General features: G+C 36.5%; 1 protein-coding gene across 2 annotated transcripts in view; it reads right to left on the bottom strand.

Annotated features, from left to right (window-relative positions):
* LOC103226979 (transcription intermediary factor 1-alpha) overlaps positions 1-16,996 on the bottom strand; it is a 121,911-nt gene that overhangs the window by 37,370 nt on the left and 67,545 nt on the right. For both annotated transcript variants that reach the window (XM_073009379.1, XM_073009380.1), the window contains exons 6-7: positions 15,157-15,271; positions 11,841-11,987 (exon numbers count right to left, since the gene is read on the bottom strand). In XM_073009379.1, the coding sequence (XP_072865480.1) occupies positions 11,841-11,987; positions 15,157-15,271 (262 nt within the window). The remainder of the gene's footprint in view (positions 1-11,840; positions 11,988-15,156; positions 15,272-16,996) is intronic.

Here is a 16,996-nt window from a genome sequence, read left to right as displayed (position 1 = left end):
CCTCAGTCCTTGAAGATTTTAGTTCTTGGTTCACTATCACCATCTCCAACATTAGTCCTGTGGCAATTTTTGATGATTTCAATATCCAACCAAATGATTCACTTCCTCTAGTGCCCAAATACCAATAATCCCCCTAGGTCCTATAAGACTTTGCTTTTTCCATCCTTTCATCTCACTTTACCCTTGCCCTCTATCCCTCAATTCCTCATTATCCAGCCTCAATTCCAGGGTCAATCATCATAATTTCCTTACCTATATATGGCACATATGTAACACACGTCATATATGACACACGTCATATAGCGTGTATGTCACGTCATGTAACATGTCAGTCATGTGTCATATAACATGTGTCACATATAGTCATATATAACATCATAGATGTCACATATATATGTCAACTCCCCTTTCACTCAATTATATATGCTCACTTCACTCTCCTCAGTGTTTCCCCTAGATAAAACAACTTACCCTGGTTAAATCCCACATGCTGCCTGAACATAATTGAACTGATCTCACTTCAAACACATGACCACTTACTTCAGGTAGGCCATTAAGGCTGACTGGCTATCATATGACATTTCTCTAATCCATTCACTTCCCTACTTTCCTAAATAACTATTTCCTACTTTCTTTTCTCTTTTTGAATCATCAGTATTTCCTCCCCCATTCTTAATCTTAGCTAATGTACTTAGCATTTCACTGAAAATCAGCAACAATCAAAGATCTTCCACAAACTTCCACCACTTTTCAGTCAATATCCCCTCCTGTTGCAACAGATGATGAAATGTCCATGTTTCTAGTTAAAGCCAGCCTTCCACTTGTGCAGTAGAGCACACCCCATCTTGCTTGCCCAGTAATTTTCATCCCTCTTCTGTAACACCAATTTTCCCATTTTACTGGATCACACCCATCAACATATAAATATGCTTTTAACTTTTTTCAGCTAAAAACAAAACTCTTTAACTCCTTTTCTCCTACCATCAACTACCCCATTTCTTTTATAGCAAAACTCTTCCAAAGACTCATCTAGGAGCTCCTATTCTTTCCCATCCATTCTTTCCTGAAACCATTACGTTCACGCTTGTAGCAGCTTTTCACACAGGTGGTCAGTCTGCCGTCATGGAAATGCTTTTTTTCATTTGGTTTCCAGCACACTATAATCCCACTGTTTTTGAACTCCCCAGTAAGGGCAGGGATTCCTCTGCTTCTTGGCAGTGCACGATCTCAGTCTCCATTGTTGGTGATTTCTTCTCTCCCACACCGCTATGTGCTGGAACGCTCAGGGCTGAGTTTTTTTACTTCTCTCTTCCTCTACATTCCTATGTAGTCACGCACCATATAGCAATGTTTCAGTCAACAATGAACCTCATGTACAACAGTGGTCCCATGAAATTATAATGAAGCTGAATAATTCCCATTGCCTAATGATGTTGGAGCTGTAGTAACATCACAGCACCAGGTATTACTCAAGTGCTTATGGTGATGCTGGTGTAAACAAACCTACAGTGCTGCCAGTTGTATAATGATAATAATAAACTACTATGTTATTGGTTTATGTATTTACTATATCACACTTTTTTCCATTATTTTAGAGTGTACTCCTACTACTTACTAAAAAAAGTGACAGCCTCAGTCAAGTCCTTCAAGAGATAGTCTCAGAAAAAGCATTATTATAATAGGAGATGAGAACTGAATGCATGTTTATACCCCTGAAGACTTTCCAGGGAGATAAAATGTGGAGGTGTAAGACAGTGATATTGATGATATGAACCTTGGGTAGGCCTAGGCTAACGTGTGTGTTTGCATCTTAGTTTTTAACAAAAAGTTTTAAAATGAACAAATAAGTTTATGAATTAAAGATATAAGGAAGAATTTGTACAATGTGTCTGTGTTTTAAGCTAACTGTTATTACAAAAGAGTCAAAACATTAAAAAAATTACAGTTTATAAAGTTAAAAAGTTACAGTAAGTTTTCCTTAAGCTAAAATTATTGAAAAAATATTTTCAAATAAATTTAATGTAGCCTAAAAGCATGGTGCTTATAAAGTCCCCAGTAGTGTACAGTAATGTCCTGCACCTTCACAATCACTCACGTGCTCACTCAGAGCACTGTAAATTTCCAGTCCTGCAAGCTCCTTTCATGGTAAATGCCCTATACCTATACAGGTGCTTTTTTTTTTTTTTTTTTTGACTCTCACTCCGTCACCCAGGCTGGAGTGCAGTGGTATGATCTCAGCTCAGCTCACTGCAACCTCCATGGTGTATCATTTTTTAATCCTTTGTATTGTATTTTGACTGTACTTTCTCTATGTTTAGATATACAAACATTTACTATTATGTACAACTGCCTACAGTATTCTGTACAGTGATATGCTGTACAGATAGCAGCAACAGGGTAAACCATCTAGGTTTGTGTAAGTACATCCTATGATGTCACACGATGCCGAAATCACCATTTCTCAGAATGCATCCCTGTCATCAAGCAACACGTGACTGTACTTTTTATCCTCAGGTGTACTCTTCCTATAACCCTCCCTCTCCATCTCGATTATTGGTAATACTGTTTTTCCCTACAACTTAAAGTCCTCGGCTCCTTTCTTTTTCTTACACTCTATATTCAACCTGTCAGCAAATCCCATTGGCTCTACTTTTAAAACATATGTCTAGACCAGGCACGGTGGCTCACACCTGTAATCCCGACACTTTGGGAGGCCGAGGTGGGCAGATCACGAGGTCAGGAGTTCGAGACCAGCCTGGCCAACATGGTGAAACCCCATCTCTACTAAAAACACACAAAAAATTAGCTAGGTGTGGTGGCATGCACCTGTAATCACAGCTACTTGGGAGGCTGAGGCAGGAGAATCACTGGAACCTGGGAGGCACTCCACCCTGGGTGACAGAGGGAGGCTCTGTCTCCAAAAACATAAATAAATAAATAACTTATTTTGGGACTATGTAGAATATGTAGCAAAGTGTTTACCAGGCAGCAGTCAATACAATATACCTTTCCCCCAAATTTCCCCCTTTAATTTTTTGCACCCTCTAATAATTCCCGCCATAAATCATGCTCATAATGCTAACCATAAGAAGTATTCTAAGAACTATGTTTTATCTGAAATTTAATAACTGCTTTATCTAAAATTTAATAATTTATTTAAAAAAAGTATTATTTTAATTGACCAATAAAAATTGAATATATTTCTGTGTACAGCATGTTTTGAAATAAATATACATTGTGGAATGGTTACATTGAGTTAATTAATCTATGTATTACCTCATATACTTATTTTTTTGTAATGAGAACACTTAAAATCTACTCTCTTAGCAATTTTCAAGAATATAAACGCAGTGGTATTAACTCTAGTTCTCATGTCATGTAATAGCTCTGGTGAACTTATTCCTCCCATCTACTTGAAATTTTGCAGCCTTTGACCAACATCCATTCCAATACCCTGAATCCCTTCCAGCCCTTTGTAACCACCATTCTACTCTCTCTGAGTTTAATTTTTTTCCACATATAAGTGAGATCATGAAATAAATATAATGTCCTCAAGGTTCATCTATGTTGTTGCAAATGACAGGATTTCCTTCTTTTATAAAGCTAAATAGTATTCCATTGGGTATATGTACCACATTTTCTTTATCCTTTTATCTGTTGAACACTTAGGCTGATTCAATTTTTTGGTTATTGTGAGTGTTGCAATGAACCCAGTTACATACATCTATTCAAGATCTTGATTTCATTCCCTTTGAATATATACATACTCAAAAGTGAGACTGCTGGATCATGATACTTCTATATGTAAATTTTCAAGGAACTTCCATACTGTTTTCTATGGTTGTACTAATTTACATTCTCATCAACAGGATGCAATCGTTCCCCTTTCTCCATTTCCTTTCCAACACCTGTTACCTTTATCTTTTTGACAATAGCTATTTAATCATTTATTTTTAAATAATTTTGAAATCACAGAAACACTGCCAGAAAAGTAAAAGAACCCTACATTTGTTTCACCCAAATTCCCTGAGTGTTAAGTTATAACATTTGCTCCAGTGCCCACCCAACTGCTCCTACACACGCTAATTTTTTCCAAAACTTTTGAGAGCAAGCTACAGGCGTGAGGTCCTGTCTTCCCTAAATACTGCAGTATGGATATCCTAAAACAAAGATCTTCTAACATAACCAAATCCCAGATTCCAAATTCATAAACCAACTGTTACAACACAGCCATCCAGTTTAAACACTTCATCCAAATGCCAAGTTTCAGCAGTCTTTTCCATGATGCTATCAAGGATACAAAATTGTTTAGCTGCCTCATTATTTAGTTGCTTAGTCTTTCCCTTTCGTTCATGTCCCTGATGTGTTTTGAAGATTTTATGCCTTACATTCTGTAGGATGACCTTGAACCTGGGTGGTATTTCCTCCTGATCAGACTTAGTTACAGTATTCTTGGCAAGAATACCATACAAATGATGATGTGCCAGGAAACATAGGATGTCAAATTGTCGTACCACTGGTGATATTAATCTTGATCTATAATTCTGCTACTCAATTTCTTAAACTTAAAGTTGAAGAGGTATTCTGAGATTTTACTAATACTCTGTTCCCCATCAATCCTCTGCCCAGCATATTTGCAGCCACTGATTACTCCTCTCAAATTACCTCTATGATAGTGACCAAATGTGCTTCTGTATACCCATTGTTTTATAACCGTGACTTTTAGTTTTGTTATTAACTTCTTCCCCAAATAATCTGTTTACTGATTTATGTTATTATGAACTCATGTATTCTTATTTAATTCAGTGTGTTATAATTTATTATAGTGACTTATTTTGATCCTCAAATTTGTTCTTGGTTTTCCCAGTGGGAGCCCTTTTACACTGAATCCTGTTCCCTTTGACATGTCCCCATTATTCTCTGAGCATTTCAGTAGTTTTCTGGTATAACAACACGTTCTGGGCACACCTTTTACTTTCCTCCCCTTTCTTTGGTATTTTGAAACCAAGATCTGGAAGGAAGTGGCCTCACTGCTATTGGGATGCAGCACACCAACATCGAATATATATATATGCATACAGATGGACATATACATCTATAACTATTTCTAGATCTCAGTCCAAGAATAAAAATAAAACTCTAAGTTCACACTTGTACTCTTAATTCCAATCCAGCACATCTTTGGGCCCTTCCTAGCCTAACTTCTTTCTATATACCTTCTCTGGAAATTTGGCTGCCATTACCTTCAATATATTTACTTACTTATTCAATCCATTTACTTATTTACTCAATGTAACCAAAATCCAAATGACACTGGCTAATTCTTCTTACCACTTCTGTATTCCTCCCTCACCACTTCACATCCGTGGCTGCCAGCTTTATGCCTGTTGTGGTTCCCTAACCCTCTCCAATATGCAGTGACCTCAGTCACCATGCTGATGCCTCCATGCCGGGAAGAGAAGGTGAGACAGTAAGATTCTTCATAGTTTTTATGTGAATATATAGATACACACACACACACACAGATTTTATGTATTATGTATATTGATAATGATGATATCTTGGGGATAGGGTCCAAATCTAAATATGAAATTCATTTATGTTTTATATACTCAATACACATAGCCTGAAAGCAACTGTATTTCTAATAATTTTGTGCATGAATCCAAGTTGTGTTCAATTCTTATGTGTGTAATTTCCCACTTGTGGTGTCATGATGGTGCTCAAAAAGTTTTGAATTTTGGAGAACTTCAGATTTCAGTTGGGATGCTTAACCTGTATAAGAAACTCACACAACTCAATAGCAAAAACCCAAATAACGTGATTAAAAAATGAACAAAGAGTTTGAATTTACATTTTTCCAAAGAAGACATAAAAATGTCCAACAGGCATATGAAAAAATGCTTCACATCACTAATCAATAGGAAAATTCAAATCAAAACCACAATGAGCTATCACCTCATATGTGGTAGGATCCAGCTAATATCAAAAAGACAAGAAAGACAAGTGTTGGCCAGGGTGTGGAAAAAAGGGAACCCTTTGTACACTTTAGGTGGGAATGCAGATTGGTGCAACCACTATGGATAACAGTATGGAGGTTCTTCAAATAATTAAAAACAGAACTAGTATAGGTCCAGCAATCCCTCTGTCGGGTATATTATGACAGGAAATGAAATAGGATCTTGTAGAGATATCTGCACTCCCATGTCACTGCAGCATTATTCACAGTGGCCAAGATAGAAAAACAACCTGTATCCAATGGTGCATGGATAAATAAATTGTGGTAGATATATATAATAGAATACTATTCAGCCTTAAAAAAGGAAAGAAATCCTGCTATTTGTGATAAGAAGGATGAACCTTGAGGATACTATGATAAGTGAAATAAGCCAGATCCAGAAAGAAAAATACTGTATAATCTCACTTATACATGGAATATTTTTAGAAAGTTGAAGACAAAGTGGTATGGTGATTACTAGGGGCTAGGTGGGTAGGAAATGTAGAGAAGTCAAAGGGTACAAATTTCCAGGTAGGTAGAATGAATAAGCATTGAGATTTAATGTACAGAGTAAGAACTACAGTTAGTAACATTGTAATGCCGGCCAGATGTGGTGGCTCATACTTGGAGTTCAAGACCAGCTGGGATGACAGAGCAAGACCTTGTCTCTCAAAAAAAAAAAAAAAAAAAAATCTGGGCTATGGTGGCATGCACCTGTAGTCCCAGCTACTTGGGGCACTGAGGCAAAAGGCTCGCTTGAGCCTGCAAGTTTGAGGCTGCAATGAGCTATCATCATGTCACTGCACTCTATCCTGGGTGAGAGAGGGAGACCTTGTCTCAAAAAAAAACAACAACAAAAAACCCCAAAAGAACAAACCAAAAAAACCTCCTTAATAACACTGTAATGTATATCAAAAATTTGTTATAGATTTTAGGTGTTCTTATCATACACACAGATACAAGGTAACTAGGATAATGAATATTAATCTGTTTGATTGAAACAATAATTTCAATATGCATATATGTCAGAATATCATGTTGTATACATTAAATATATAATAAAATATAAATAAATTTTTAAAAACAGCAAGCCAAGCTTGAGGTTTCAGGGCTGCTAGGCATTTCATTTTCATTTTTTAAGCATATAAAATCCATCATTTAAAGGATAACCTAAGTAAACATGGCTATATTTACAAAGCAGAACTCTGGAGAATAGAGTTATACAATATAATGATTTTCACATTTTCTGAAGTTAGAAAATCTTCTAAATGTTTAAAAATAATCACAAACCTCAGCTCTGCACGCATTACAGGCAAATTGTTATCTATAGCTGCCACTAGAAATGCATCAATGCTCACTTGGGTTCCACAGTGTTTTAAAATTTAGTTAACCAAGATAATGGTAACACTAGTACTATATGATTCACTGTTCCTATTTTCTTCTATGTATCATACAGATGACTATCTCTTTCATTCCTATTTCAACAGATCATTGTGTAAATTAATTTATCCCATCTCCTGTTTTTATTTTCTCCATAATACAATAAAAAATCAGAACAGAATGAAAAACACATTTTTAGATTGATAAGGAAATTGAAGGAATGCTTATCTGATTGCGTGAATAATGTATCTTACACATACATAGTCATGATGGATTAAGTTGAAAAACATAATTCTCTATTCCCTCTATCCCTTTTCTATTTGACTTTCAGAAAAATATAAGTAACAGAATACAGAAGGTATATAGTATATAGATGTTTTCCATTAAAACTAATGAAAAAATAAAAATCAGGATAGAAACCATAGCACTGATAATTATGAAAGGAAAACAAATCCTAACAATTAAATACAATTCATTATTAAGAAAAGTTACAGAACTCTGATGTGACTCAATATTCGAAGTTATTGCATAAAGTTTATCCAGAATCACATTCTCTTATTTTAAAATTGTATAGATAATTTCTGGACTTCCATTTTTTGGAATAGGTGACAGAAAACTTGATTTGGAGGTAGTAATACAAGTACACCTCACTTTACTGAGCTTTGCTTTACTGCACTTCGTAAGTACTGTAAATTTTACAAATTTAAGGTTTGCAACACCACATTGAGAAAATCAGCACCATTTTTCCAACAGCACATGCTCATGTGTCTCTGTCACATTTTGGTAATTCTTAACAATAATCTGTTACAGTGATCTGTGGTCTTTAATGTTAATATTGTGACTGTTTTGGGACATCACAAACTACTTCCACGTAAGAGCAAACATAAATAGTATACTCTGTTTGTACCACCAATTTAGCCATTCTTTCTTCCTCTCCTCAGGCCTCCCTAGTCTCAGACGCAACAATTTAATAACCCTACAATAGTCTCTAAGTGTTCAAGTGAAAGGAAGAGTTGCATGACTCTCACTAATCGAAAGTTAGAAATGAGTAAGCTTACTGAGGAAGGCAGGTCCAAAGCTGAGACAGGCTGAAAGCTAGGCCTCTCGCACCAGTTAGCCAAGTTGTGAATGTAAAGGAAAAGTTCTTGAAGGAAATCAAAAGTGTTACTCCAGTGAACACATGAACGATGAGAATGCCAAGCAGACTTGTTGCTGACAGGAAGAAAGTTTTGTGGTCTTGATAGAAGATTAAACCAGCTATGACATTTCCTTAACCCAAGATCTAATTCAGAGAAATGTCCTAAAACTCTCTTTAATTCAATGAAGGCTGTGAGAGGTGAGGTAGCTGAGAGGTGAGAGGTGAGGAAGCTGCAAAATAAAGTTTTAAGGTGGCAAAGGTTGGTCCATGAGATTTATGGAAAGAAACCATCCATTCTGCAGTATCCACAACATAAAAGTACAAGGTGAAGCACCAAGTGCTAATGTAGAAGCTGCAGCAAATTAATCATAATATCTAGCTAAGATCATTGACGAAGGTGGCTACTCTAAATAACACATTTCAATGTAGATGACACGGACTTCTATTGGAAGATGATGCCATCTAGAAATTTCATACAATGCATGGCTTCAAATCCTCAAAGGACAGACTGACTCTTGTTAGGGACTAATGCAGCTGGTGACTTGAAGTTGAAGCCAATGGTCACTGACCACTCCAAATAACCTAGAGCCCTTAAGAATTATGCTAAATCTATACTGTTTTTGTGTTCTATAAGTGAAAATAAAGGCGGGATGACCGCACACCTACTTACAATATATTTTAGTTATTATTTTAAGCCCACTTTTGAGACACACTGCTCAGAAAATAAAGGATTTTAAAATATTAAATACAACCGGTCACCTAAGAGCTCTCATGGAAATATATAAGGAGATTAAGGTTGTTTTTATGCCCGCTAACACAACATCCATTCTGCAGCCCATGAATCAAGAAGTAATTCTGATTCTCATGTCTTTTTTTTTCCATTTGGTACAGATAGGGTCTCACCCTGCGGCGCAGGGTGGTCTTGAACTCCAAGCCTCAAGTGAGCCTCCTGCCTCAGCCTCTCAGTGTTGGTATTATAGGTGCATGGCCTCAAGTATTATTTAAGAAATAATTATTAAGAAATACATTATGTGGCTGGTGCAGTGGTTCATGCTGTAATCCCAGCACTTTGGGAGGCCGAGGCAGGCGGGTCACTTGAGGTCAGGAGTTCAAGACCAGCCTGGAAAACATAGGCAAACCCCGTCTCTTACAAAAAAAAAATAGAAAAATTAGCTGGGCATGGTGGTGCATGCCTAGAGTCCCAGCTATTGGGAGGCTGAGGCAGGAGAATTGCTTGAACCTGGGAGCTAGAGGTTGCAGTGAGCTGAGATCACGCCACTGCACTCCAGTCTAGGTGACAGAGTGAGACTCCATCTCAAAAAAAACAAAAGAAAAGAAATACATTACATAAGGCTAGTATAATAGCCACCATACACAGTGATTCCTCTGATGGATCTGGGCAAAGTAAATTAAAAACCTTCTAGAAAAGATTCATTATTCTAGATGCCATTAAGAACCTTAGTGGTTCATGGGAGGAGATAAATATGCCAATATTAACAGGAGTTAGGAATAAGTTGATTCCAACCTTTAGGGATGACCTGGAGGAATTCAAGACTGCAGTGAAGAAGGAACTACAGATGTGATAGAAACAGCAAAAGAACTGGAATTAGAAGTAGAGCCTGAAGATGTGACTGAATTGCTGCAATCCTATGATCAAACTTGAATGGATGAACAGTTGCTTCTTATGGATGAGCACAGAAAAGTGGTTTCTCCTGGTGAAGATGCTGTGATCATTGTTGAGATGACAACAAAGAATTTAGGATATTCCATAAACTTAGGTGATACTGCAGCTACAAGCTTTGAGAGGACTGACTCCAATTCTGAAAGAAGTTCTATTGTAGGTAAAATGCTATCAAATTATCATTGCATGCTATGCAGAAATCTTTCATTAAAAAAGAGTCAATCAATGTAAACTTGTCATCTTATTTTAAGATATTGCCACAGTTATCCCAACCTTCAGCAACTACAATCCCAGTAGCCATCAAAATCTCTATCAGCAAAAAGATTGACTCTTGAAGGCTCAGATGATTAACATTTTTAGCCATAAAGTATTCTTTAGGCCGAGTGCAGTGGCTCACGCCTGTAATCCCAGCACTTTGGGAGGCCGAGGCGGGCAGATCATGAGGTCAGGAAATCGAGACCATCCTGGCTAACACGGTGAAACCCCGTCTCTACTAAAAATACAAAAAATTAGCCAGGCGTGGTGGCAGGCGTCTGTAGTCCCAGCTACTCAGGAGGCTAAGGCAGGAGAATGGTGGCGTGAACCCGGGAGGCAGAGCTTGCAGTGAGCAGAGATGGCGCCACTGCACTCCAGCCTGGGTGACAGAGTGAGACTCCGTCTACCAAAAAAAAAAAAAAAGATTATTTAATTAAGGTATATACCTTGTTTTTTTTAAAACATAATACTATTACACAGTTATATGCACCGGAAAACTTAAAAAAAACTGTATGGCTAGGCTTATTATGATATTTGCTTTATTGCAATAGTCTGGAACTGAACCTACGGTTTATAGTATACTTTGGAGTATAAATCTCTGTTGAATCTTTAATAAGATGAATGTAAAGCAGGAATTTTAAAGAATGTAGCTAAATGTCTTCTCTATCTTTGTTACTCAAAGCACAGCCCACAGACCAAGTAGCATCAGCGTTAGTTGCAAGCTTGTTAGAAATTCACAAGCCCCACCCCAGACCTCCTGACCAGAATCCTCAAGTGATGTGGTAGTCACATGTTACGTAGCAAGGTTCTAGACCAGTGTCAAATAGTTCACCAAATCACAGAGCTATTTTTCTGTGGCAAAAACATCCAACACCACAGATTGCCGTGTAGCACCAACAACAACACAGGCTCAGGTCATGTCTGAGATCATATTATAAACCCTGGCTATACCTCTTATTGTGTGATGTTAGACATGTTACATAATCACTTGCCTTAGTTTCATCATGTGTACAATGGAGGTGAATAGGTATATCTCATAAGAATGATGTAAAAGTTTATATATTACATGGAAATTCTTAGAATTAGTACCTGCCACACTATAGGTAATCAGAAAATGTTCACTATCGTCCTTATTTTTGGTATCAAGTTCAATTGCTATGAAGACAGTAAATACTTGGAAAGAACAAAGAAGGAATTCATGACAAATTAAAACTGAAATTACATCCAAATTATGCCAGGTAAAAATATTTAAACCAAAATATTTTGATAAATATTAGAAATAGGTAAAATGCATTAACGCACAAACAGAATAAATTTCAAGCATTACAATGGCTCCATTGTTTTACTGTGCATTTATACAGTATATTAAATAGCATACTTTATCTTACCAGTCGTTTGCTATAAAGTAATGCTGTGCTGCTGCCACTGGAAACTGCCCATTTAGAAAAATGCATGACATGCTCCAATTGTTTAGAAAGTCCAGCCACTTCCTGTTGTTGTTGCATAAGTTTCATGCGATGGTCCTTTGCAAGGCTCTGAAAACAAGAAAATAATTTCAAAATTAGTATCAGCATGTAACACAGACTTTAATGGTCATTTCCAGGTAAACAAATTAGAATAACTACAATCTCTAAGTACTCAATTTACTGAAACTAAAAATACTCTTAGTGTTTTCCCTATTAGTACAAAGGATCATTTTCACTATAGCAAAAAACTGCATCCCAAATGTGGCCCCTCAGCCCTCAAGACCCTGGATCAGGGGCCTTACCTATTCTGGGAGTTAACTCTGTTCGTGCATCTTACAATACATAAAAAAGGATAGATTAGCTATAATACAATAAAAGCCTATGAAATTCAAAATTCACAAATAAGACAGATGTACTATCCAGCAAACCTGTAAAGTAACTCAATCACGTAATTTACTCAATCATATGATTTCACCTTTTAGGGATTCTACTTCACAGTTGCAATTGCAAGTAGTTTGTGCAAAACAGAGTCATGCTGTGTTGTAGATGACACTTATCCTTTGTATGTGGTAATTTTTTTAAAAGGCATCACATTATTTCTGTCTATTGAGAATTACCATGGGAGCCAACAGATGCACGATTGTGCCAATGCACTTTAAGAAAAGATACATAAAATAATATAGATTTCTCTAAGGGAAGTATGTATGTACTTTCCTTAGAGAAGGCAGATAATCAAAAGTAGAGCACACTGAACTTGGGTATTTTAAAGGTTCCTATCCAAAAACCTCATCCTAGATCTAGCAAGGAAAAAGGAGAACAGGACTTTCTACTGTCTCAGATAAATTAGAAAAGTTTAAAACTAAAATTGCTATACTACAACATGGACTTACATTCTCAATAAAAAGTGAACCCAGATCCTGGCCCTAGTCAGTTCCAGATTTGGAAAATACACTTGAGCTACACTGAGTTAAGGGGGAAATTGCAGTTGTCTGTCTGAGGGACTGGTAACAGCCAATGACTCTGCCATATGTAATTTAAGTTCAGAGAGACAGTAATTTGCCTAGTAGGCTATTTTTGACCTCTGTAAAAATTTATTAAGTGTTTGAAACATTCTAGTAGGAATAGAAATTGTTTACTTTTAAGAAGGTTGAGAATTAAGAATCAGAAGCCCTGGTTTTTTGGCCTTCTATCCTAAATATCTATTTCAGCCAATTTCTTATGAGTCTTAACAGATAAAAGGGGTTATGTTTATTTGCCTTTAAAAGGGACTCCAACCAGCCTGGGCAACATATCAAGACCACATCTTTACAAAAAAAAAAAAAAAAAATTAGCCAGGAGTGGCAGCACACGCCTTGTAGTCCCAGCTTCTCAGGAGGCTCAGTCAGGAGGATCGCTTGTAGTCCCAGTTTCCCAGGAGTTTGAGGCTACAGTGAGCCAAGGCCATACCACTACACTCGAGCCTAGATGACAAACTGAGACCTTGTCTCTAAAAAGTAAAATAAGAAAATTCACTAGAGTGAGACTTCATCTCTACAAAAATAAAAAATTAGTCAGGTGTGGTTGCACAGCTACTCAGGAGGCTGAGGTGGGAAGATTGCTTGAACTCGGGAGGTCAACGCTGCAGTGAAAACATCACTGCATTCAAGCTTGGAGAACAAAGTAAAACACTGTCTCAAAAAAAAAGGGGGGGGGGGGGGGAGGTGGGGTAGTTCATACTTGTAATGTCAGTACTTTGGAAGGCTGAGGCAGGCAGACTGCCTGAGCCCAGGAGTTTGAGACCAGCCTGAGCCAATGTGTCAAAACCCCCCCTCTCAAAAAAAAAAAAAAAAAAAAAAAAAATTAGCCAGGCATGGTGGCATACACTTGTAGTCCTAATCACTCGAGAGGCTGTGATGAGAGGATCACCTGAGCCCAGGAGGTGGAGGCTGTGGTGAGCCGTGATTCATGCTATTGCACTTCCATCTGGGCAACAGAGTGAGACCGTGTCTCAAAAAAAAATTATTTTTTAAGAATGAACCTGGTCATCAGTAGATATATACTGACCAGGTTCATTCTTAAATATTTGCAAGTCTGGTCATTTTCTTTATAAAGCTCTTCAAGTGATTCTGATGTACACAGTAAAGTTTGAAAACACAGACATAGTAATGTATGCACTAGTAGTATCTGGGAAAGCAAATCAAAGTGATATTTGATTTTAAGCAGTTTTAGAAACTTAAATTTCTACTTAATTTTTTTTTTTTTTTTTTTTAAGTCACAGACCTTGAACAAATAGTTACTATAAATGGGGTCTGATTCTTCCTGCCCAGAATACTTCCTCACTAAATAACTACATTTCCAAAAGAACAGAGAATTATTTTAGTCTTTGTTTCCTGTACAGCTGGTAATACACAGGAATGACCATGCTTTCCCAGAAGGGATAGAACTTTCTGACAGAAACCTTATAATTTGGCAAACTATGACATAAAGAAAATTATCTAAATTATTTCTAGAAGTCTTATTTTTTCCTCAAATCTTCAAACATTAGGATTCTTTTATTTTTTTCTCATTTGCTTCTTTACTGTATCAATATGCTTTCTATGTCAACATACTAAAGGAATACTTAAAAATCATGCAATTAATATTATAGATTAATGTATCATGTAGGTGTTATAACTTTCTATTATTTGAAGAAAAAACAAGTTTGGATCTTGACCTTCATGAGTTTTAAAAAGCTGAGGATGATAGTAATGTTTTTCTTACCTGCAGTGAGAAACAACTAAGTGCCTTGGGCATATCTCCCCAAGTGCTGCTCTCGCAATTAGAATTATAAAATGTTGAGGGCAGGGCTAGCAGTACTCTTTCACCTAACTTCTCACAGGGATGAATATATATACTTGAGAACTAAACTGAAGGGTATATTTCTAGAAAATTTTGCTCCACTAAACCCCCTTATGATGCAAAGTTTTCACTTCAGTTAATTTAACTCATCTGTTTAACATTCAGAGATCCTCCTACAAGCAAGGCATTATAATTTGTGCTATAAAGAAAACAATCAGTCATCAGACATTCACAGTGTATTATAAAGTTTTAAATTGTCAGCTACAATACAAAATTCAGCAAAGGAAAACTTGGGAGTGGAGAAAAAAAGTATTAAATCACAAATGAAACAATTATATTAAACGCACTATGATTTCTACTTCATAGTACTTTAGGAAATACTATGTTGAATCAATATACTATCCCATGGGCAGTCACTTACCTCTAACTGATGCAGTAGAGCTTTTCCTTTTTTATTTATTTCTACCATCAATGTAAATATAGCAACTTTAATATCCTGTTCCACCTGCTTTTGATTTTGATTTACTTCAATAATTCTGAAAATTAAAAGGGGGAAAAATATAAGGCAGATTTTTTTGTATAATATTTAAAATTGATGTTTTAATGTCTACATTAGAGCAAAATGTTTTCAGCCCTTAGAAGCTCTGCTATTTCTGAGTCCTTCACTTTAAATTGACTGTCTTGAAGATGAGACAGCAGAAATATAATTCTTCTGAAAGGTATCACCACTTAATCTTAAAATTAAGTCTTGAATCTTAAAAATATATATAGAGTTAGAAAAGAATGAGTACATTTTAAGAAAATACAGTTTGGAAAAATTATGATGACACCCAGGAAAATCAATGCTCTACCTAAAAGGATGGGGGGTGGGGGTGGACTAAAAAGGATTTATAAACCATGATTCTGAACAAGTTCTACTATATTAATTGCAACCAAAAGCTAGAAAAGTGTACATGTGATACTCTTTTCTTAGTAATCTGAACTGCTACAGTATTCACACACCTAAGTAGAAAAAGACAAAAATACTAGTTTGCTACTTAACCCATTCTTTGCAAAATTAGCAGCCAAATAACCATGTTTTATCAACTACATACCTCTCTTGAGGTGGGAAATTAAAGAAAAAAAGAAAAATAAAATTAAAAAGAGAAAAGCAAGTTTGAAAAACAAGCTTTCCTGTATTAGGCTGACTTATCCCAGAGGCAGAAATAGGCACAGCCCAGACCCAGGAAAGTCTTGATAATATTATCTAAGAAGCTAGGGCTCAAAGGAATGTGCTCTGAAGACTCTCCCAGCACTCCCTCAACATGGGGAGAAGAAAAAAACAAATTTTCTTTATTTTCCTTTCTCCTACGGTATGAGTAAACTTATGAATTTATTGATTCCTGTTTTCTATAACTAGTAACTTTAAGTATTGTTTTATCTAAGCAGTTCAGCGAAGGTCATGAGACATGCCTGAGCGGGCCTGGATTGTAGCCATTCAGACACCATAGTGAAGGTTATGAGATAAGTCCGTGCAAGGCACTAGAGCAACCCTAGATAACAGCCATCTAAGCTGCATAGCAAGAATCATATGTAAGTCTGAGTTATGAACCTGTCAAAGTATGATTAACTGCCTTTGTTCTGCTTCTGTACCTGAGCTTTCGTGTCACTATGCTTCACACCACTGTAAGCTTGTTTCAAAGTAGCCCACCCCCTTTTAGAATTGTGTATAAAAGCCAAGTCCGGTCTTTGTTCTAGGCCCAGTCTTTGGCTGTTAATCCGCTGGGTCTGAGTACACTCAATAAAATCCTCCTGTTCTACCTACTGGTCTCTCCAGTCTCCTGATTCCCGCAACACTCTTACAGAAAGAAAAACATATGGTACCACACCAGAATATGTTATAGAAAATAACAGAGCATCCGCCAAACTTTGTGAGATTAAATTAAAAGCTTAATTTCTTCTGTAAGCTTCTCCCATAGTTACCCTCCAAAACTTAAGACCAAACTGGCAGAAACTTTATTTCCTGCTGGAAATTCTTCAAGATAATTGATAATTGCTTGACATCAACATTACTACAGGATCAAGGGAACCAGATAAGCCTGAGAAGCAACCAATCTCAAAAAACTCATTTAAGTATTCATGATGGTAGAATAGGATGAATAAGGGAAAAACAGTGGCATGGGGGCAAATGCATAAAAATGAATATCAGTTACTCTAATAAATGTACCCTTTTATAATCAGATAGGTTATAAAGATATATAAGCAATTTGCACTTAACAAAG

Source organism: Chlorocebus sabaeus, chromosome 21 (genome assembly GCF_047675955.1).
Source record: "Chlorocebus sabaeus isolate Y175 chromosome 21, mChlSab1.0.hap1, whole genome shotgun sequence".
NCBI classification, from domain to species: domain Eukaryota; kingdom Metazoa; phylum Chordata; class Mammalia; order Primates; family Cercopithecidae; genus Chlorocebus; species Chlorocebus sabaeus.
Note: the sequence above shows the minus strand (reverse complement) of the source record. Positions and strands in the feature narration are given on the sequence as shown.